We start from the raw sequence: 22,736 nt of genomic DNA on the forward strand, positions 1-22,736 counted from the left end.
CCTGCCTTCACTAGCAGGACCAATTACTGATTTTGCCCCAGATCCCTGGGTCACCCCCTCAAGGGTTGAGCTCATAACCCTGGGTTTAGCAGGCCAATGCTTGAACCACTGAGCTATCCCTCCCCCTCTTTTTCTATGCTGCCTGGTAATTAATAGTACCAGGATCAAATAGTAATTAATTCAGGGGGTCCAGGGAAGTGTTATACGGGAGGTAAGACTAGATCAGGGATCGGCAGCCTTTGGAACACAGCCCGTCAGGGAAAACTGCTTGTGGGCCGGGCCGGTTTGTTTACCTGCAGCGTCCACAGGTATGGCTGATCGCTGCTCCCACTGGCCACGATTCGCCGTTCCAGGACAGTGAGGGCTGCGGGAAGTGGCGTGGGCCAAGGGATGTGCTGGCCGCCGCTAAGTGTGCCAAAGGTTGCCGATCCCTGGACTAGATGATCACAGTGGTTCTTCTGGCATTATAATCTATGAATCTGTGAGTTGCATCAGTGTTAACATATTTTGAAATGTTTTCCTTGTGAAGTCAGCTATCGCAGTCCACTAATCCTAGCTCCTATTGCTTTTCCCTGATTTTTCTGATGAATCTTCTTGCTATGGAATCAATAGTTTGAGCCAAGGGTGGCCAAGCTGAGCCTGAGAAGGAGACAGAATTTACCAATGTACATTGCCAAAGAGCCACAGTAATACATCAGCAGCTTCCCCATCAGCTTCCCTCCCACCCCAGCTCCCAGCGCTTCCCCCTCCTTCCCCGCACCTCCTGATCAGCTGTTTCATGGCATGCAGGAGGCTCAGGGGTGGGGAGAGGGGGAGTGAGGGCATGGCAGAGGAGGGGGCAGGAACAGGGCTGCCTTGGGGGGGTCAAATGGGGCAATTTGCTCCGGGACCTGCAGGGGCCCCCACAAGAATATAGTATTCTATAGTATTGCAACTTTTTTTTTATGGAAGGGGCCCCCATAATTGCTTTGCCCCAGGCCCCCTGAATCCTGTGGGCAGCCCTGGGCAGGAAGGGGTGGACTGGGTGCAGGGCCTGTGGCAGATCTGGGGGTTAAGCTGTGAGCACCCCCTGGCACACTGGATAGTTGGCGCCTGCAGCTCCAGCCCTGGAGTCGGTGCCTATACAAGGAGCCACATATTAACTTCTGAAGAGCCGCATGTGACTAGTTTGAGCTATTAGACAAGCAAATAGTCAAGAGAGAAGAGATTTATTTGTTTAATCTGTTCCCTACTTTATATAATCACTGTGCTTACAAAACACTATGTTTGTGCAAATTTACAGAAAGCCAGTGGACGGGGCACTAAGCTGGGAGTCTGAAGTTCTGTTTCGGGTTCTGCCCTGATTTAGTGGCAACTACGAGCAAGTAACTCTTTGTCCTCCAGTTTGAAATGGGATGCCTGATGATACTTACCTTCCTTTGTAAAACGCTTTGAGATCTACAGAAGAAAAACTCTGTATAGACTTATCCAAAGACAATGCAAAATCTGCCATTGACTTCAGTGGCCTTTGCACCAGGTCCTAAAAGAGCTGAATGTTGTTAGTAAGGAAGGAGGAGAACAAAATCAGAAAACCGTAAGAAACTTTTAAGTTAAGGTTACAGAAGGAACAACCATCCTGCATGTCCTGTATTTTTCAGTTATATAAATCCTGTAACATGAACAGGGAATGTATTAATCTACATTCTTAACTGAAAAATAAGAATGGAAACTTCTTATTATTATAAGTGCAAAATGACAGTAGGGATTATTAACTCTGGACATTTATCAGCATTTTCAGACATTTGTGATTCATTCTATATAACCTTAAAGTTGCATTTGGGTAAGCTTTGTTTTGGGGGATTTTTTTGTTTGTTTTTGGAGGGGCAGTTTGCATTTCATTTTCTTGAATTCTTTTTTTCTAGAAAAGAGAAACATGGAATTGTCTTTTGTGTTCTCAATTAAACTTTGATGGTCACCTTTCTTTGAACTTAATGGGATGTGGGAGGAATGCTCTAACCTATCGAGCAAAATCTGCCAAATTGACTTCAGCTAAGTAAAGGCTTCAGGCTTGGATCCATTTTTTGTCTGGAAGGCAGGCAGTGTTAACAGTTCTTTAATTAATACCCCCCCCCACCCTCAAAACACAAATCCTACCCCAAGCAGAGATTTTACCTGGAAAAAGGAAAAGTGACAGACACCGAATAGTTTGACTTGGTACTGCACAACGTTTTGATTAAATAACTAGAACTATATAAAATTAACATGGGAAAATAAAATCGATTAAAAGCTGACCAAATGTAATTGTAAATGGAGAATCATCATCAAGCGGATGTGTTTCTAGTGGGAGACCGCAGGGATTGGTTCTTGGCCCTATGCTATTTAAGATTTATATCTATGACCTAGAAGAAAAAATAAAATCATCACTGATAAAGTTTGCAGATGACATAAAAGTTGGGGGAATGGTAAGTAATGAAGAGGACAAGTCACTGGAACTGAGAGATCTGGATCAGTTGGTAAGCTGGGTGCAAGAAAACAAGAAGTGTTTTAATACAGCTAAATGTAAATGGATACATGTGGGAACAAAGAATGTAGGCCATACTTGCAGGATGGGGGACTCCATCCTGGGAAGCAGTGACTTTGAAAAAAGATGTGGGGTTCATGATGGATAATCAGCTGAACATGAGCTCCCAGTGCAACGCTGTGGCCAAAAGAGCTAATGTGATTTTAGGATACATAAATGGGGAATCTTGAGTAGGACTAGAGAGATTATTTTACCTCCATATTTGGCACTGGTGCGATCACTGCTGTGTCCAGTTCTGGTGTCCACAATTCAAGAAGGATGTTGATAAATTGAAGAGGGCTCAGAGAAGAGCCCCCTGTGTTACAGGGATAGAATCTAGGAGCTCAGTGTATTTAGCATAACAAAGTTAAGGTTAAGGGGTGACTTGATCACAGTCTATAAGTAGCTGCATGAGGAACAAATATTTCATAGTGGGCTCTTCAGGCTAGCAGAGAAAGGTATAACGTGATTCAGTGTCTGGAAGTTGAAACTAGAAAAATTCAGATGGGAAATAGGAAGTAAATCTTTAACAGTGAGGGTAATTAGCTATTGGAATAATTTACCAAAGGTAGTGGTGGATTTTTCATCACTGGCAGTTTTTAAATCAAGATTGGATATTTTTCTAAAATATGTGATCTGGGAATTATTTTGGGGAAGTTCTATGGCCTGTTTTAAACAAATGGTCAGACTAGATTATGACACTGATCCCTTCTGGCTTTGGAATCTATGATTCTGAGTCCAGTAGAGAGTTTGCTATTGATTTTACATGGAAGGTGCTCACATACAATGGAGTTGGGTGGCCTTATAAAACTCTGAGATAGAGATAGGAGAGCACTCCATTAATATGCACTGTGATTGATAGCGGAATCTTCACAACAGGGGGATAAAAAAAGTAGAAATTAGTGCCAGAATTTTCAAACTGGGAGTCCTCAGCTCAGTACCTAAATCTGTTTTCTGAGGGCGCTTTGTACATACGAAAACCTGGCCATTTATTTTGGTGCCATAATATGATTTTAAAGGCTTGATCCAAAGTCTATTGTGGGACAAGAGAGAAAATAGAAAATCCCCGAATACCAAAAAGGTAAAAGTTTGCAGCATCAAGTTAAAGTTCTTATGCTGAGACCACTGCCTGTCATGCTGATCGTAGCATAATCTCGTTGTTTCCTTGTACTTCCATTGATAGCTACTGTCTTATACTTAGATTGTTAGCTTTTTAGGCCAGAGACTGTATATCATTTCTGTGTATGTCTAGCACCTACTATAATGGGGATTTGGTCCATGGGGCTTCTAGGTGCTATTGCAATACAAATAATACAATGGTAAAAAGAAGTACAGCAAATGCTTATTTGCATCCATCTTCCAGCTGATGGTATTTTCCATGTTTTAAGTGTACTGCTAATCAACTTGTTCAAAGCAGAGAAGCATCGTGTTTTGAATTATAAATTTCCACAGTTTTACTGCTATGAAGCAGCCTGTGATTTGTCAGATGGAATTTTTGAAAGGGCGATATATGGGTTGTGTAGTTCATTAACATGTTGCAAAGAATGTTTTGAATATTATTCAGACACTGGCAAGCTCTATTGTCTTAGCACCACTGGGGTGCTGGGTTGTTGGGTTTTTTTAATTTCACTTGCTGATATGTTACATGGTGGTGACTCAGTTTATGTTATAAGGTAATACCCATTCTTGATGAAGAGAAGCCTAGGGGAAAACTTCCCTCAGTTCTGAATCAGCTGTGGTCTCTGAACCAGCCCCAGCTGCCAGGATGCTGTAAACTTTTCAGAATCATTATTTCGACTTATGGTACCATTAAGTTCTCATATAACTCTTAACAGAAACAAAATCCTCACCTATGGGGGATGTGCAAGCAAAATTTGTGCTTTCATTAAAGTCCATAATCACTAGCAAATGTTATTGATCAGTACGTTTATTTTGATTAGGGAGCAAGAAATGGTGTTACTGAAATCTCCACACAGATTAGCTTGGAACTGGAAATAATTTACTTCTGTCTGTTTGTATAGTTTGTGGCAGCTGTTTTATTTTATAATGTAAGTCTGCCATCTCGTGGTCATAACAAGTTACTTTTTAATGAAACCTAAACAAATGCTAATGTAATCTCGGATTCATAAGTGGTATATTATTAAAACACCCTAAAACAGGCACTTGATGTAACTTGAAGATTTTCATATGTGCTGTCTGCATCTCATCTGTAACAGCAAGTGGTTGGGCAGGTTATCAAACATTGAAGTCTGGTCCAGTGCTGCCTAACTAGTGTTGAATCCCTAATCCTTGCAACTTCACTGGACTGGTCACCTCGTACATATGGATGATATGTGACTCCCCAAAGCCATATTTTATGGAAAGTTGAAAATGGAAGTACATATGCTAGGAGGCCAATGAAAACAATAGAAGAACACTCTCAAAGTCCACCTAAAAACTGGCCACGCCGACCCGAACACATGGGAAGCTGCTGCTACTGGTAGTAGATCAGGATTGTGGCAGACCTATTGGTCTGAAGTTAAACCCATTGAGATCAGCTGAACAGAAAAAGCCAAAGAGAAGCATGAGCGAAGAAAGCAGGCTGTGGCAAAAAACATGTGGCCATGTCTGCCAGACATGTGGACACATCTGCGGATCCCTCATTGATTTACATTTGCCCAAGAAAACACACGGAAAGAACTTGACTCTCTTATGTCGACTATGACTATTATTTATTTATTAGGAGGGGGATATTGTCCTCTTATAAAACTTTGAAATCAAGATTATGTTTGCATATGTTTTCTTTTAGAAAAAGACAATGTGCTACATTTTAATATACCAGTGGTTATTAAGTAGAAATCTATGGGCTAAAAACATAAGGGGCAAAGTTTTCAAAACAGCTCAGCTTCCATTTAGGAACCTAGAGAAGGGCTGGATTTTTCAAATCAGCAGAATCTACCTGTTCTCATTAAGTCTCTTATGGACAGATTTTCAAAAGTGATCAGCACTCCCCACACTGGGCACTTCTGAAAAATCTGGCCCCATTTCTGTTCACAGCTGTCTTTCAGAAAATATCCTACCACTGGACTCCCCCACCTCAGTCTTTCCATTGGGTAGTACTGTTCTAAAATAACATTCTGCATGCAAATGAAAAGATTAATGCCATTTTCCTTGGAAATATAGTTGGTATAAATAACCATGAACAAGAAATAGGATTACAATAAGGTAAAGCATTTTATTAGTTTCTGATACTGAAGCCTCAGCTCCCAGTGAAGTCACAGTATCTCACAGAATCAGAGATATTATTATTAATTTATTATTGTAATTATATATTATCTGTGTATTATGTAATGCCTAGCGGCTGCATCTGAAATGAGAGTCCCATTCTTCTAAGCACTATACAACACAGAGTAAGACAGACCCTGCTGTGAAGACCTTTCAGTCTAAATCAGTGGTGGAAAACCTGTGGCCCGCAGGCCGCATGCAGCCCATCACGGTAATCTGATTGCGGGCCACGCGACATTTTGCTGATGTTGACTATCTGCAGGCATGGCCCCCCCGCAGCTGCCAGTGGCTGCAATTTGCCATTCCCAGCCAGTGGGAGCTGTGGCAAGCAGGGTGCCGCAGGGATGCCCACCACTGGTCTAAATTGACAAGACAGACAGTGGCTGGGAGAAAGAAACATTACTATCTCCATTGTACAAATGGGGCGCTGAGGCAGATTAAGTGAATGCCAAAGGTCACACAGGAAGGCTGTAGTAGAATCAGGAATTAAAGGCAGATCTCCTGCTCCTAGTCCAGTGTCATAATCGCAAGAACATCCTTCTTTTCTAAAGGACTGACGTCAATAAGACTCTTTTCATCAACTTCAATAAGACAAGAATGAGATCCTAGAGCCGTTAAGTGTAGGTACCTTTTGAGGAGCACAATTTGGTTTTAGACAGGAAATTTCACCTTATAAAAAAGTACCATCTATAGCATGCTATTCTCTCTTTTTTATCATTTGTATTACAATACTACCTCAGAGCTCCAGTCACAGACCAGGACCCCATTGTGCTAGGTGCTGTACAAACACAGAACAAAAACACAGTTCCTACCCCAAATAGTTTAGCCAGTTTCTCTTCCTTATTTATTGTAGCTTAAGAGTTGTGTGTCATGAGGAAGGGTGAATCTGGTGGAACCTTTGGTTTTGCTAATCTTACTAATGAATATACTTTATCAGACTCTCAGTATAGACACAGACAGCATGGAAACTTTTTCTCCTGTAATTTAAACCCATCAGGTATTTTTAATCCTGAAGTTTTTTCAGTTTTTAACAAAATGTTTTTCTCACAAAAGAGAAGCCTGCACTATGTGGGAGAAAACAGAATTCCTTGCTACCTTCCAAAAGCTAGGCTGGCTTCCAGCAGGCTTCTAACACCACAGTCTTGTCCAAAGTATTAACTACAACTTTCCTATGTCTTAAAATTATGGGCTTTGGGGTAAAATTGTGCCACAGGCCAGCATCCGTTAAACATTCCCATGGGTTGGCTTTTTTCCTAATGTTCTCAGTTCATACACAACCTCACATACTCAGTGGCTGACTCAATCTCTTGGCTAAAGTTGTAGATACAAGTTGTATCTATCGTGTGTTTTTTTCATCACCACTTCCAGAATACCTAGTAAGTATAGTATTGCCCTAACTTGTTTATTAATATGTCTGGTCTGCAGGGGGTGAGCTGTTTGCTGGGCTCTACAATGACTACTGGGGGAGAGATGCTGCTGTCTTACGTACTATGGGTCATATGCCACATATTCGAACTGAACCTGATGATGAGCGTTTATTGAAAGGTACTGGAAGTGAAAGATACAGGGCCCCTCCTCTTTATAAAGTTAGGGAAATCTTCTTTGGAGATCTGTTGTTTATCAGAAATGAAAACTACAATGTCATGAGCCAGATTCACCCTGGATCCAGCACAGAATTTTAGAGAGGGCTCCTTTCTGCACAAGGTTCTCCCAAGGGGTTGAAAGAGTGCACCAACACAGGCTTGCAGCCAGCAGTGGACAATGTGATTCCACAACTGGTAGGTCACCTATGGAGAGTGCATGCTTAGGGAGGCTAGATGTGCTGATTCAGTGCAGCAGCTAAGGAGCCTCCACCTTAAGCCAGAGAGAGGACAGAGGTTTTTCCAGTGGGCCTCAGACCTAGGGAACAAAGAGGAAGGCTGGTGCAAGGAAGTGCAGTTTGTATCTATTTGTGCCAGTGCAAGTGAATTTGGCTCATTGTCTCTAAAATGTGGTTGTAGATTGGAGGCATCTCAAAAGTGCTGATTTTTTCAGATGCTAGGTGAAATCCTGGTCCCACTGAAATCAATGGGAGTTTTGCCATTGACTTAGTGCGTTGGGATTTCAACCTAGATACAAGGCCTCATTTCACCAAACCACTTGAATATGTACTTAACTTTGAGCAAGTGTTTCAATCTCTTGACTCCTATGAGACTAAATACATGCTTGAGTAGTTTGCTGAATCGCGGACTTGAATACTACAATGGCAAGTACTATATAAATCAGTGGTTTTCAAACTTTTTTACTGGTGACCCCTTTCATATAGCAAGCCTCTGAGTGTGACCCTCCCTTATAAATTAAAAACACATTTTGTTATATGTAACACCATTATAAATGCTGGAGGCAAAGTGGGGTTTGGGTGGAGGCTGACAGCTTATGACCCCCCATGTAATAGCCATGTTACCCCTTGAAGGGTCCCGATCCCCAGTTTGAGAACCCCTGATATAAATGATGTTAAAGATAATTTAAAAGTTTGATAATTAAAAAGATACTCAATACATAGGCAAAATTGATCTTATCCCTAAGAGATGTTCTCTGTTTAAAATTAGGTATCATGGTGCTATGGTTACAGTTTTGTTTTTTAATTTCCTCAATTTTTACACTGTGATTATGAAAAGGGGAAATATTTTAAAATATATATTTATATTTTAATCAACCAGCATAAAATCCCCAGCTTAGTCCTCAATGACAGCAACATATGGCTCCAATATCAGAGCAGAAGTGTATGAAATGCTTACATTAAAAAAGCATCCTATAATGATATCATGTCAGGTTCTAAGCTTCTTAAGAGGTCATGTCAATGGAATGAATGCGGTTCCTGCTTTTGAAGAAAGCTGTAAATGCTTTCCCAGAATGACTTGGGATGAAAAGGAATCACTCAGAACTCTGCCCAGGTTTGTGTTAAAGGTTCACAACATGGGTAAACCCAAATTTCAGTTTAGTAATGAAAACCCAAACCAGAAAAGTTCCACGTGGTTACCGTTTCCTAACAAAGGTGCACCCAGCTCCTTCTAGCTGAACAGAGCTGGTCCTTTATCTCAGTGGTAAACAGCACTTTGTCTGAAGCCAAAGTTGGTATTCCTGGGCTTATTTTGTATGTGGCCAGAGATTGCTACATAAACTCAGTGCCAAGTTTCAGCCTAATTTAAGCTAAAATGTAAAAGCCCCAGAGAACAGGGCGGGAAAGATCTTTTCCTTGAACATATACAAAAGCATATTGATATGCGAATTGGAGCTATAAAAATATTTTGGAAGCTAATGTTTTCCACATGTTCAGTAGATACCCACCCAAATAAAATAGGTTTCTACTCTATTTCCTCACCCAAAATGGTAGATCTTTTCCTGGAAAATCTCTGCTTCCTTCATCACATTTTCCTGTTCTCTATTAAAATGGTTAATTGATTTTTTAAATATTTATGATGTTTTAATAAACTTGAGCCAACTCCTTTTTTCCCCTTCTTTTTTAAAGAACCAAAGTTTGTTGGCTCATACATGATTCCCGACAATGAAGACCGGGATGATAACAAAGTCTATTTCTTCTTTACTGAAAAAGCGTTAGAGGCAGAAACAAGCGCTCATGCCATTTATGCCAGAGTTGGACGAGTGTGTGCGGTGAGATTCTTTTGTTCTGATCGTCTATTAGAAAAACTTACTGTGTGCTCACTTTTTCATACATTCTCCCACCATCAGTTAGTATTGGGGGTGGAGGGGAAAGGCGTCAGATGGGTCTGAACAAAAATCCCGCATCTAACCATCCTCCAAATTTTGGGAAATTCAAAATCCTAACCCACATTTGGGCTGGAAGCTGAACCTCCACATCCAAACACTATTGAACTCTTTAGTGAGGATGTTCAACATCCAGACATGGATCCAAGTTTTGTGGTTTAAGCCCATCTCAGGTTCTTTTGCAGTTAAGTGACATTTTGGTAATAATAATGATACTTAGCACTCAATGCTCAAACAGCATTTCCCCAGCCAGATTCTAACCTGCATCAGAGCTCTCCTTGGAACAAGGGGTGGAGGATGAATAACTGACTGTGTGAGGTATTGGCTCCAGCCCCAAAGCCACTTACAGCTGCTGCCAGGCCATTCTAAGTAACACAATGCTTTATGGTCCCTCCATACATGGGAGGATATGGGAGCTCAGCCACATGCGCCCAGCACATACCTTCCTGGCCCCAATGTGCCCCGTACATCAGGGATTGGAGGAACAGTATTCACAGGGCTCCCTGTGGATACCAACAAGGAGCTCTCCTGGGATTGGAATATTCTGCTGCTTGTTTGCAGCTGGTTTCTAGCCTCTTTGCATGAATAGCAAAAATCATAGAAGGGACCTTGGGAGGTCATCTAGTCCAACCCCCTGCTCAAAGCAGGACCAATCCCCAAACAGATTTTTGCCCCTGATGGTCTCCTCATGCATTGAGCTCACAACCCTGGGTTTAGTAGGCCAATGCTCAAACCACTGACCTATCCCCCCCAAGACCCAAAAATGAGCCAGATTGCAATAGATCCAGTCTTACATGTGGCGAGCACCTTTTAAATATGAACTAATTAATCCTTGCAATACCACTGTGAGCTAGTAAGCAGCATAATCCCCATTTTACAGATGAGGATAATGAGGAAAAGAGGTGAAATGATTTGCCAAGGTCACACAGCAAGTCAGTAGCAGAGCCAGGAATAGACTGCAGATTTCCCAGTGTCTAGTCTGCCTTTGAAGGCAGCCACATTCATTCTTCATAATTAAAGGAAGACTGATGGATGTACAGAGATGTACAAGTGGAACAACATGCAAAACTACTTTCTTAGCAGGAGACACAGGATGTTACACTTAGCTTCCAGCAAACGGCTTGTTAAAATTTCTTATGCAGCCCCTAGTTAAAAGAGAGTCAAGTATATGAAACATCCTAAATAGGGATGGTATCAGACTGAAACCCAGATTCTCAACATCACCAGTGCTTGGCATCCAGAGGCCCATGTCCCCTCTCAAGGTTGAGAAATGACACTGCACCTGGGCAGGCCAGGTTGGAAGATGGGGGCTGAGTGTCTGGCACGTGAGGCACTGAGGCCAGCAGCCGCAGTGAGGACAGTTCGACTGGGATTGATGAGAAATTTCTGGGGGCTCCCCGATATAGGTCTTGGGACATATTTGCAGGACACTGTATGGAAGGTTGCAGTGAATTAGCCCTGTCTGTACCTGTTCCATAGACAGATTTGGGGCTTCTGTCTCCAAGTCTGTTGATCCAGCGCTGCACTCAGTTCATATAAAAATATACGGTCAGCTAAAATGTTTGGGCTATTGAGTTAACAGACTGTAGAAATAAATGTGAAGGGTTTACAACAGCTGGACAGGTAAAACTAGTTGCAGCCCTGGTATTTAATTAAAAATTCTTACAAACCCACAGCTTTTAATGAGAAATTGAATAAATCTCTACAGTTTTACTAGAGACTGGCCCCAAAACAATAATAACAAGTGGAATAATAGAAATGTGGTTTGAAATTGTATGCGTCAGACATTGAAATGCATGATGAAAGCGCAAGTCAAAATAGAGTATTCCTCTAAATTACATTTATTATTTGTTTCTCTCTCCACACAGAATGATATGGGAGGACAGCGAATGTTGGTGAATAAATGGAGCACTTTCCTCAAAACCAGACTGATCTGCTCTGTACCAGGAATGAATGGAATCGATACACATTTCGATGAATTAGGTAAACATTGTAACTTTATTTCTGTTCAAACCACACTGTACAGAATGTGAACTTCCCTGCTAATCCCTTTTTACCCTCAATATAGGACATGTATCATTAACAGGAAGTGACTACTAATCTTTGAATTACAACAAATATATATATTCCATATATTTCTATACATATGTTCCTTATGTTTCAAATATATATATTATAATATATAAAATGGATTTACAGAGTAGGCTATCTTCCATTACACTTGTATTTATTTATATCATGTTTTTAAAAGCTGTGTGAAATTAAGTCGTGTGTATTGAGAAATAACTTTACACTGTTAACAAGCAGTCAACTCTATGTCCTTTGGGACTGGGAAAAGTAGGTGAGCTATAAATAACATTGTATTTTCATTTTTACAGAGGATGTGTTTTTGCTACAAACTCGGGATAACAAAAATCCAGTGATATTTGGACTCTTTAACACTACAAGGTAACCAGCTAGGAAATACGACAGTAATAGAGGCATATTTGACCAGTCTATAATTAAGGAAGATGTCAGTTGTGTGATAAATATCATATAACTGATACACATTGTATAACTGATCAATTTAATTCCGCTTCACTTAGAGCCTAATCCAGAGGTCAGAAACCTTCGGCTCGTCAGGATAATCCACTGGTGGGCCATGAGACATTTTGTTTACATTGACCGTCCTCAGGCATGGTCCTCTGCAGCTCCCAGTGGCCGTGGTTTGCACCCGGCTACTGGGAGCTGCGGGGGGGCTGTACCTGCGGATAGTCAACATAAACAAGATGTCTCGTAGCCCGCCAGCAGATTACCCTGATTGGCCGCATGCCAAAGGTTGCCGACCCCAGCCTAATCTATTGTCCACTGAAGTCAATAGAAGGACTCAGATTGACTTTATGTGGCGGTGTATCATTCCCATATATCCTGATTCAGCAAGAAGTTATACAAATGAATAGAGAAAGTCTATGAGTAGAAGGAGGGTCTAGAGTTTAGGGGCCCTAGTCTAGAAGGTGGGAAACTGAGGTTCAGTTCCCTGTTGTTCCATGGACTTCTTGTGTGACTTTGAGCAATTCACTTATCTCTATGACTTAATTTTGCATCTGTAAAATAGAGATAATAGCACTTCTCTACTTCAAAGAGGTGTTGGGAGACTAAATACATTAAAAATTGTGAAGCATCAAGATACTATGGTAGTGATGGAGGCCATGTTAGTACCTGAGATAAGGTAATCTGTCCCATTAAACTCAATGGGACCAATCACATATTTAAACTTAGACATATTTTTAAAATATCTTGCTAAATCTAGATTTCATGAGTACTCATTATTAATGCATTCACAGGGTATTACATTTATGTAATAAGTTCTATTAGTATCATTAATTCAACCACTAAACTGTACACTACAGTTACAATCTTTGCTTTAACATCTTTGATTTTTATTTTACAGCAATATTTTTAGAGGATATGCTATATGTGTCTATCATATAGCTAGCATCCGAGCAGCCTTCAATGGACCTTATGCTCATAAAGAAGGACCTGAATACCATTGGTCTCTGTATGAAGGAAAAGTACCTTACCCCAGGCCTGGTTCGGTAGGTCTAAGAGAAACCCTATTTTCTATTGTGATGTCAGTCTAATTCAAGTTGGGAAGCAAATAAAATAAACAGGTCATGATGGACAAATATCATGTCCAGAATTGTGATAATGAGTATTTGATATCAATATGATGCTATTGAAAATGGATGTAATGACTCTAGCAATACATTATTAAGACAATCAACAATATCTTTTACTCAAAGTAAAACAATGAGAGTTAGATCCCGAGGGACTCAGAGGGCTTTGGATTAGACCCTAGTTATCACCTCATGACTCTGTCTACAACGATTACATGTTTTGGTGGTTTTGGGGCAAAAAATAAATGGAAGTGGTAATTGACTTTTTTGCAATATCTCCAATGTTTTCTGGTTTTATTAGTTTGGAAATAGCATAAAACCAGGCGTTCTCAAGGTATTTCACTACCTCTTTACTGGTCCCCGCCAGGACCAGGATATGCAGTGGAAAAAGGAAAATGTTAGCACAAAAAACGTATAGAAATGTAGGACTGAATCATAGAATATCAGGGTTGGAAGGGACCTCAAGAAGTCATCTAGTCCAACCCCCTGCTCAAAGCAGGACTGAAAGGGACCTTGATAGGTCATCTAGTCCAGTCCCCTGTACTGAGGCAGGACTCAATATTATCTAGACAGTCCCTGAGAGGTGTTTGTCTAACCTGTTCTTAAAAACCTCCAATGATGGATATTCCTCAGCCTCCCAAGTAATTTGTTCCAGTGCTTAACTACTCTAACAATTAATAAATGTTTCCCAATGTTGAACCTAAATCTCTTTTGTTGCAATTTAAGCCCATTAATATCATGTCCCCCTCAGTCTTCACTTCTCCAGATTAAACAAATCCAATTGTTTCAATCTTTCCTCACAGGTCATGTTTTCTAGACCTTTTATCGTTTTTGTTGCTCTCTTCTGGACTCTCTCTAATTTGTCCACATCTTTCCTGAAGTGTGATGCTCAGAACTGGACACAGTACTCCAGCTGAGACCTTATCAGTGCTGAGTAGAATGAAATAATTAATTCTTGTTTCTTGCTTAAAACTGACCTACTAATACATCCCAGAATTATGTCTGCTTTTTTTGCAACAGTTTTACATAGTTGATCACAAACTATATATGAGTAAACAATAACCCTCAAATCCTTTTCTGCAGTACTCTTTCCTAGGCAGTCATTTCCAATTTTTTATTTGTACAATTGATTATTCCTTCCTAAGTGTATTTTGCATTTGTCCTTATTGAATTTCCTCCTATTTAATTCAGACCATTTCTCCACTTTGTCAAGATCATTTTGAATTCTAATCTTGTTTTCCAAACCACTTGCAAACCCTCCTTGGTACCATCTGAAAACTTTATAAGCATATTCTCCAAATAATTTATGAAGATATTTAATAGAAGCAGAGGCTGGTCAGATCCCTGAGTGACCCCACTTGGTACGCCCTTCCATCTTGACTGTGAACCACTGATAACTACTCTGAGTATAGTTTTCCAACCAGTTGTGCACCCACCTTATAGTAGAATTATCTAGGCTATATAAAATGTTAAATCAAGAAAAGTTAATCCACTGTTTTGAACCTTACTTCAAAGTTCTCATTCAATTTGATGCAGGTTTTGCTCAAAGGATCAAATGATTCTTGATTCCAATAATATAGGTCAATGCTCAGACTAGAAAAAAGGTGCAGATTTTTAACAGTAAGGGTAATTAATCATTGGAACTATTTACCTAGGGATGTGTTGGATTCTCCATCAATTTAAGTTTTTAAATCAGGATTGGGTGTCTTTCCAAAAGATATGCTGTAGCTCAACCAGAATTTATTTTTGATGCAGAGATTACTGGGGTGAAATCCCAGAGCTTCTGTCATGCAGGTCAAACCAGACTAGCACAATGGTCCCTTCTGGCCTTAATATGTATGGCTATGTACCATAGTGCCAGGACCCTACAGATGGGATGGATAGATTTGATCTGAACCAGTTCCCACTTTCTATCCCTTCTTCTGAGCATCCTGCTTTCCATTCCATTTGCCAAACAATTCCAACGATTTGCCAATTTTACAAACATGGTGAAAGGAGATAAAGATTTTTTTTACAAATTTGCAAAGAACAGAGCTGCAAGAAGAATATAAATGTGTTTCTTTCTTGACTTTGTTATGACTTTTCCCAGAAATGGATCTTAGTCCCAATGCACACTAAGTGAAAAGGAAACCCTGGGGCATACTCTGCAAATACAATAGAGCTGGCCTTTTTCCCATGGCATATTTTGCCAGTATACAGGAGCTGGTATTTGCACAGTAGTTTGTGCGTGGCATATAAGTTTTTATTTGGTGTATTGCCAGCTTTCTGACGGGGATCACTTACACATTCCTTGCATAGAAAGAGGGGAAGAATATTTATGATGATGCTTCTTCCCAAGCATGAACCAGCATCCCTTTCTCAGGTGCCCTCTGTCTGTCTGTCTCTCATTTTCGATGTCTCTAAGGCTCCCATCACCATGGAATCTAAACACCACTATTCTTGGTGGTGGGCTTCGGAGCTTTTAAAAAGGTTCTCAGCACATTTGCATTCCATGGATTTCAATGGTAGCCAAGGGTACACAGTACCTCCCAAGAGTTTGTCAGCACCTCACAGGATCGGGCCCAGGGTCAAGAAGGCCTGATTCTCCTCTCACTTCCTCTGATGTAAATCAAGAGTAACTGTGTTGAAGTCAATGGAATTGAACCATGTAAAGCTGGTGTGAATGAGAGGAGAATTAGACCCCAAATTTTTTCCTCTCCCCATATGGCTCCTTCCCCACAGTTGTCTTGTGTAACTAATTAGCTATACAAGGTATTATTACCAGCTGCAATTTTTTTTTTGTTAGGCTCAACAAGCCTTTCCTGTAAAATGTCAGACTCATGCAGATTTTTGGCTGTGTGACGCCCATTTACATATGTAACGTGTTTAGCTAAAACACACATGCTTCTTTGAAATGTCACCCTTTTATCTTCTAATTGGCTAAGGGTTTGTTCTCCTGAGTTTACCAGTGGAGTAAACAGTTTGCTGGTTCATTACTTATGGTATTGCTTTTGCTTTGCTATCTGAATCAGTATTAAGCTTTATCCTAAAAGCAATCATATGCAAAAATAAACTGTGTGCAATCCATTTATCATTAAATCACAGAAATGAGAGGTAGACAGGCCGATTAGATTATCTAGTCCATACCAATGCAGCTTCGTTCCCTACAGTATAATCTCAAATTCACCATCCGGTCTCATTGAAAAATGACTGTTGGCTCCTGCAGCTTCTTTTGGGGTAGGAGTCACAAGCCAAAGTACAACAGAATATGTTCCCTGAAAGAGATTATCTGGGAGTTGAACACTGTAAATGAGATTTATACCATCTTGACCATCTTGATGTCACAGGGCTTTTTGTTCCTTTGTTGACATGGGGACAAACTTCAGCTATTGATGATGAGTCAGGATAAAAAGACTGGCAAGTAAAATGCCTAATTTTCAGCCAGGTGGTGGAAGGAAACTGAAGTAATCATCTCCCAATTTAATACTTTCCATGAGACTGCTATGCCAGTTATTGTATCTGACAAAATAAGAGGAAATGAGGATGCACCATAAACAGATTGCAGAATGGTTGATTATTTTACAAAGATTAGATTCTTCTCAACTATTCTGCAAGTCCATATTCATTCCTTTTTCATGGAGCAAAACTCTCATATCCCAGAGCAAGGACTGAGTAAAACTGAACGAGAATTTCCACATTAGTCTCTACATTTCTGTTAGGATATCTTTTTAAACAAATCCGAATGTCTGAGTTTTCTTTTTTTCTGAGCAAATCACTAGCACTGAGCCATTAAATGGAACTTTCTGCTAAGAAGGACAAAATACAGTGCTAAATCCTCAGCTATCGGGAACCAAATTCAGCCTAGTTGATGGGGAGACAGGCGAAGGAGCTGTGTGCCATTCCAACTTGACACCCATATCATGCCCCTATTCTTCCTAGCACCTAGAGGCCCCAACCAAGATCAGGGCCCCATTGTGCTGTCATTATCATCACCAAAGGGACATTGCCAATTTGCAGATTCAGTGCCACCTGAATCAGTCTCTGGCAAGGTGCTTACGGTAGTCTAGCTGTATATTCAGTTTATGTCCATCCCTGGCAATCTTATCGCACCACCCAAGCTTTTGGCACCCATGTGATTGTTGGACATGTAGCAGCATTCCTTGGTATGCATGCTTCGAAATTTGTTGGTCTTCCATTCTAATAATATGTCTACATTAAGAAAGTCATCCAAACCAAATCAATGCTGATGGAAGGGTTTGACTTTGAATATCCTCATTTCTAATCTTCTCTTGCCGCTTGATATGGAGCAGCTGACGAAGATGATGGGAATCAAAAATATCAGTCTGGGGTTCTTCAGCCTTCCTCGGTGCACATGTTTTATTGCCATACAATAAAGTTGGTATAACTGTGGTTCCATATATCCTCAGCTTCTCAGCAAACAAAGCAAGCTGAAGGCCCTGAAACAAGGCAGCAGCTGCTGTTCTATGTATGTCCACATCTTTTGAGCATCCTCCAACCCTGTCTGTGATTCTGCCCATGTATTTGACAGTTTCCAGCTGTTCAGTATCCCATCTGGACCAGTTAATACTGAGCTGGCTATAATCTAGAGCTGGAGGATGCCAGAGACTGTTTTATCTCTTTTGACCAATGTGTGGTGCTTTTTGCTCTACCAGATTGGACATCCGCTGCAGCAATTCACCAAACTGAGAGAACAAGACAATGTCATTGGTGTATTCGAGATCTCAAAATAGAATGATCTTCAGGTGACTGCCACAAATGGCTGCCTCCTCAAGCTTATCCATCAACCAATCAATATTGATGTTGAACAATGGTGACATAATGCAGCCTTGCTGAACTCCCATAGAGATAGGAAACAATGCCATGTATCTGTTATTGACTTAGGCACAGATTTCAATTCCATTAGAACTCTTCTATCAATGACACTATCTTCCCAGGGACTCTGAGTCGCTCCATTGTGTTAGAAACTATGCAAACAGAGAGTAAGGGTCAGTCCCTGGACCTTAAGAGCTAACAATTTAAATAGAGAAGATAGACAAAGGGTGGGAGCAGAAAGAGAGGGACAGAGAGGTCAAGGTCACCCAGCATGTGAGTGGCAGAGCCTGAACCCTGAGTCCCAGTTCACTGAGTCGCGTTGCCTTCCTATGCTGGATCAGCTGGCTATGCTTGCTTTATGCTAGCTGAAGATTCAGCCATTCTTGACTGAGATTTAGGGCAGCGTTAGGGTCATTTAGTGCTGCTCCAGTAGCACAAAGGGACCTTTGCATGGACCAGGCACTGGCTCTCTGAGTTTGAGCTGGGGACCAGACTCTCAGGAGTGGCATGTTGGCGGTGCCACTTCTTGGAAAGATGTTGGTTGCATTGATCCCGGTGCCTTCTCCATGTTAATTCTGAGAGCAACAGTGACCAAAAAAAGCGACAAACCTTGCTCACCTCTGTGAATCAACTTCTATTGATGTTGGCTGTTGGATGAGACTAGGTAGAGTCTATAAATTGGTGGAGAAGAGCAGTTTTAAATCACACAAACCCAGAGCTCACGTATTTGGTAGAACTAGATTGGTTCTGGCAGACTCTACAGTCTGTGTCTGATGGAAGTATTACTTTGGTCATGTGTCTAATCAGGCTACTACTCCGTTGTCACATCTATTGTATTTTTACTATGGTGCTTCTGAAAACAACACCAGCTTCCTCAGAAATGGTGTTGAAGGGAAACTTTAGAGACAGCTGCATCTACCAATTCCTTTCTAGAGTGCCTTATTGCTTTTAATTCAAAAATAAAAGCCTGCAAAGGATGGTTTTTATTAAATCTCTCTTGAGTTGGAACTTTGCAATGGAATTTGGCTGTGCTACTCAATATGCTGTGCAGTCCAGGGAAAGCGGAGGTTCAGCTTCTCTGAAAACCCCAAACCTTTTCCCTTTATTACAAACAGCTGGTGAAACTCCATCCTTAGGCTGATTAGACAATTACTTCAAAGTCAACACTGAGCATTCATGGAGCCAACCCCCAAAAGTGGAAACAAACATCTCCCCCTTTGACAAGTGCAGGAGCTTGTTATTGTCAATTATAGTTGGCTGCAAGTTTAAAATGACCATTTCCAGTAAACATTAAGAGGATTTTATTTCATTTTATTGATTGAAAATCCAATTTAAATAGGGAGAGCCTGCTACTGTGGCTTTGCTCAAAATGCTTCTGAAAACCACACTGTCATGCGGAGATTGGGAGGAAGTGAATGTTACTGAAATATTTCCAGCTTGCTCATAAACGCTTTCAATTAGAGATCATGAGGCAAATTTGAAATGAAGAATCTATGTTAAGTTAGGGGACATTATCCTATTCTTTACATAATATTTAAAAATTAACCTTTATGGATAATGCCACCATTTAGCCCTATAAGTAAATTTAACCCAATCAGTAAATTCTCTCCAATCACTGACTCACCGTGTATTTGCTTTGCAAAATGGTAGATTGATCAATGCAAATGTTGGCATTTCAGGCTAACCTGTGATATATAATGCTGTCATTATGAGGTAGAAATGAGAATTAAATGCAATGCCACTAAGCATCTTGAGATCAAGAATTACTGCTGGTGTAGTGGGATTCATTTTAAAATGTGCTTAATTTCCTATTATGGTATATTCTGCAATCAAAGTAAAATAAACTATAGATTGATACCAAATGTTGCTATTTTGCTCATTTTACATGGCTGGCGGTACTAGGTAGGAAACTTCTTTCTCCCTCCTGTCTTATGATTAATGAAAAAAAGCCAAGAACCATTCTGATAATATTTTCAATTAAAAAATGAGGGGAAAAGAGGCACTACACTTTTTGTGGAAAAACTAAACATTTTGACAATGTAAATTTTTCATCAGAAAATCTTTTTACAAAAAAAAAAGCCACTTTTCCAATGAAATAAAGCTCTCTGGGTATGCCTGAGCATAGGCTAGCCCACCCGAGCTAGTTTGAATCCAGCTAACTCGGTAACAACTGCATTGAAGACAACTCAGCACAGTCAGTAGAAGCCCAGCATGGATCCTGGGTATATATTCGGCTCACTAGCCTGCAGAGTCTGAAGCCTGTGCTGCATTGTTTCTGCTGTTGTTACCCTTGTTAGCTGGAATCAAGCTCGCCCAAGTAGGCTAGCCTGTGCCCAGCTTTTGCTGTGTAGACATATCCTATGTCTGAAAAAAACCTGATCAGCTCTACTGTATTAGAGACCTGGAGCTAATGTATTTCTGTAATACGCTGTGAGAGGCCTTAACACTGGTTGGAAAACTCCCTTTATGTGAGTGTATGTGTGCATGCACACATATTTATATATACACACACCTATGTGTGTGTATATATGTACATGTGTGTGCTATATGTGTGTACACACACATAGATAGATAGATAGATACATACATACTGTGGTCAAATTCAAGCCCCATTGTAATTAAAAGCAGAATCTGGTCCTCTGTGTACAGTTGGGACCAAACCAGAATGCCTTTTCCTGAATAAGAACTAAATAAACTCCTATTGACTTCAGCGAGAATTCTGTTTGAGCAAAGACTCAGCCCACTTGCAGATCTTTGCCCCTGATTACTTCTCATTGCTAGTCACCCACTGCTCTACTGCTCAGACTTTGCCCTCCAGCAGTTCCATCTTCTTTCATGCCCCCTTTATTCCCTAATCCCTGAAACGTCCATGCCGTCTCTTCTCCTGGGAGCTGTGGAGAGTCAGCATCCTTGAGAATGAGGCCTATACCATATATCATCTATGCCAGCATTAAAAAAAAATCCATGCGTATAACCAATCTATCAAATGTTTTTGCAGTGTGCCAGCAAAGTCAATGGCGGTCTGTATGGTACCACCAAAGACTATCCTGACGAAGCTGTCCGTTTTGCAAGGAGCCATCCACTGATGTATCAGCCCATTAAACCTGTCCATAAAAGGCCAATACTTGTGAAAACCGATGGCAAGTACAACCTAAAACAAATAGCGGTGGATAGAGTGGAAGCTGAAGATGGGCAATACGACGTCTTGTTTATTGGCACAGGTAAATAAAAAAGATGGCATCTTATCTTTTTTCCTCCCAATTTCAACAAATCTATGACACCTGTCCAAGATTAAGCTCTTTCTGTTTGATAGGCATCAAGGTGAAACCACAATCCTAATAAATAATCATACTCGACATTTCCATAGCACATTTTATCAGCAGAGCACCAAATGCAAGGAGAGATTACAAGCCCCCCTTTCACCACTGGAGAATCTGAGGCAGCAGTTTATCCAAGGTCATTGAGCAGACCAGTGGCAGAAATAAAAATAAAAAGGGCTGGAAAAGAAGGATTAAAAACTGGGGCCTAGATTTTTAAGAATGGGAGCCTAAAATACAGCTCCTGCAAAGGACCCTGAATTTTCAAAAGAGCAGCTCCCACTAATCACAGTTCAGTGCCATGCCTGAGACCCAGATTCAGGAGAAATTAAAATAAGTGGTGTGATGTTCAAAAAAGTCAGTGCAAGCTGCTGGCTTTATTACTGGGGACCACAAGTCTGGTGGCTGGTGTTAAACAGAAACAGTCCAGTTTTAGACCTACACTATGAGGCAGTACCAGGAACTTGACATTGGAAGAAGGGGTTGCCCCATCCTGCAATTCAAAAATAAGCTGCCAAAAGTTGGAGACATTCCTAATACATTTTGATTTCTCAAAATACCCTTTTTTTAGCACCCATAAAACAACTTTGAAAAAGGTCAAATATGTCACAAGCTTTCATATTTCGAAGTCTGGGTAGGCCCACAGAACAGTAACATCCTTTAATGCCTAACTGTTCTTCGGAACATAAGAAAATGTAAATAAGGCCTGGAAATAGACTTGAATCTTTGCAATATCAAACTTGTCTGGAAATGATTTAAAGACTCATACCTCTAAATTTTGTCATAGCAACAGGGATTAGTTGACACAGGCACTAATGGCCAGTTTGCCCCCCAAAAAAAGCATTTAGTGCAAGCTATCTTTTAACTCACAAAATTTAGATGGAAACCACGTTTCACTGTTCAAAGGATACAAAAGAAGTGTACTTGTAGAATAGCAGGGCGTGCTTTAAATTAATACAGTTTTCTAAACTTTAAAATTTTGATTCCAATATGTGGTGAAATTAATCACATGCCATGTTCCTTGTCATGTATGCGTCTGTGCTGGATTTCATAATGTTGACTGTATATTTTATGCTTTACACTTGTGTATATATAGTAAAACTTGCATGCTCAGAAAAGCAAATAGGTCCCTGATCAAGCAAAAGCAAAGATGTAGCCAGCAGAGCCACTCGCCATAGTTAAGGATATGCTTACGTGCTCTGCAGGACTGGGACCTAACTGCAGCTTATTCTTCTCTTTATAATTTGTTCTTAGGCGACAAGAATTTCCAGTATCAGAGGGGTAGCCGTGTTAGTCTGGTTCTGTAGAAGCAGCAAAGAATCCTGTGGCACCTTATAGACTAACAGATGTTTTGCAGCATGAGCTTTCGTGGGTGAATGCCCA

At 40.6% G+C, this 22,736-nt stretch overlaps 1 protein-coding gene across 1 annotated transcript in view; it reads left to right on the forward strand.

The window, feature by feature from the left end:
* SEMA3E (semaphorin 3E) overlaps positions 1–22,736 on the forward strand; it is a 230,774-nt gene that overhangs the window by 191,704 nt on the left and 16,334 nt on the right. The window contains exons 6-11 of the mRNA XM_044979219.1: positions 7,229–7,348; positions 9,312–9,454; positions 11,437–11,551; positions 11,947–12,016; positions 12,999–13,143; positions 21,035–21,257. Coding sequence (XP_044835154.1) covers positions 7,229–7,348; positions 9,312–9,454; positions 11,437–11,551; positions 11,947–12,016; positions 12,999–13,143; positions 21,035–21,257 — 816 coding nt within the window. The remainder of the gene's footprint in view (positions 1–7,228; positions 7,349–9,311; positions 9,455–11,436; positions 11,552–11,946; positions 12,017–12,998; positions 13,144–21,034; positions 21,258–22,736) is intronic.

This window comes from Mauremys mutica, chromosome 1 (genome assembly GCF_020497125.1).
Source record: "Mauremys mutica isolate MM-2020 ecotype Southern chromosome 1, ASM2049712v1, whole genome shotgun sequence".
NCBI lineage: Eukaryota > Metazoa > Chordata > Testudines > Geoemydidae > Mauremys > Mauremys mutica.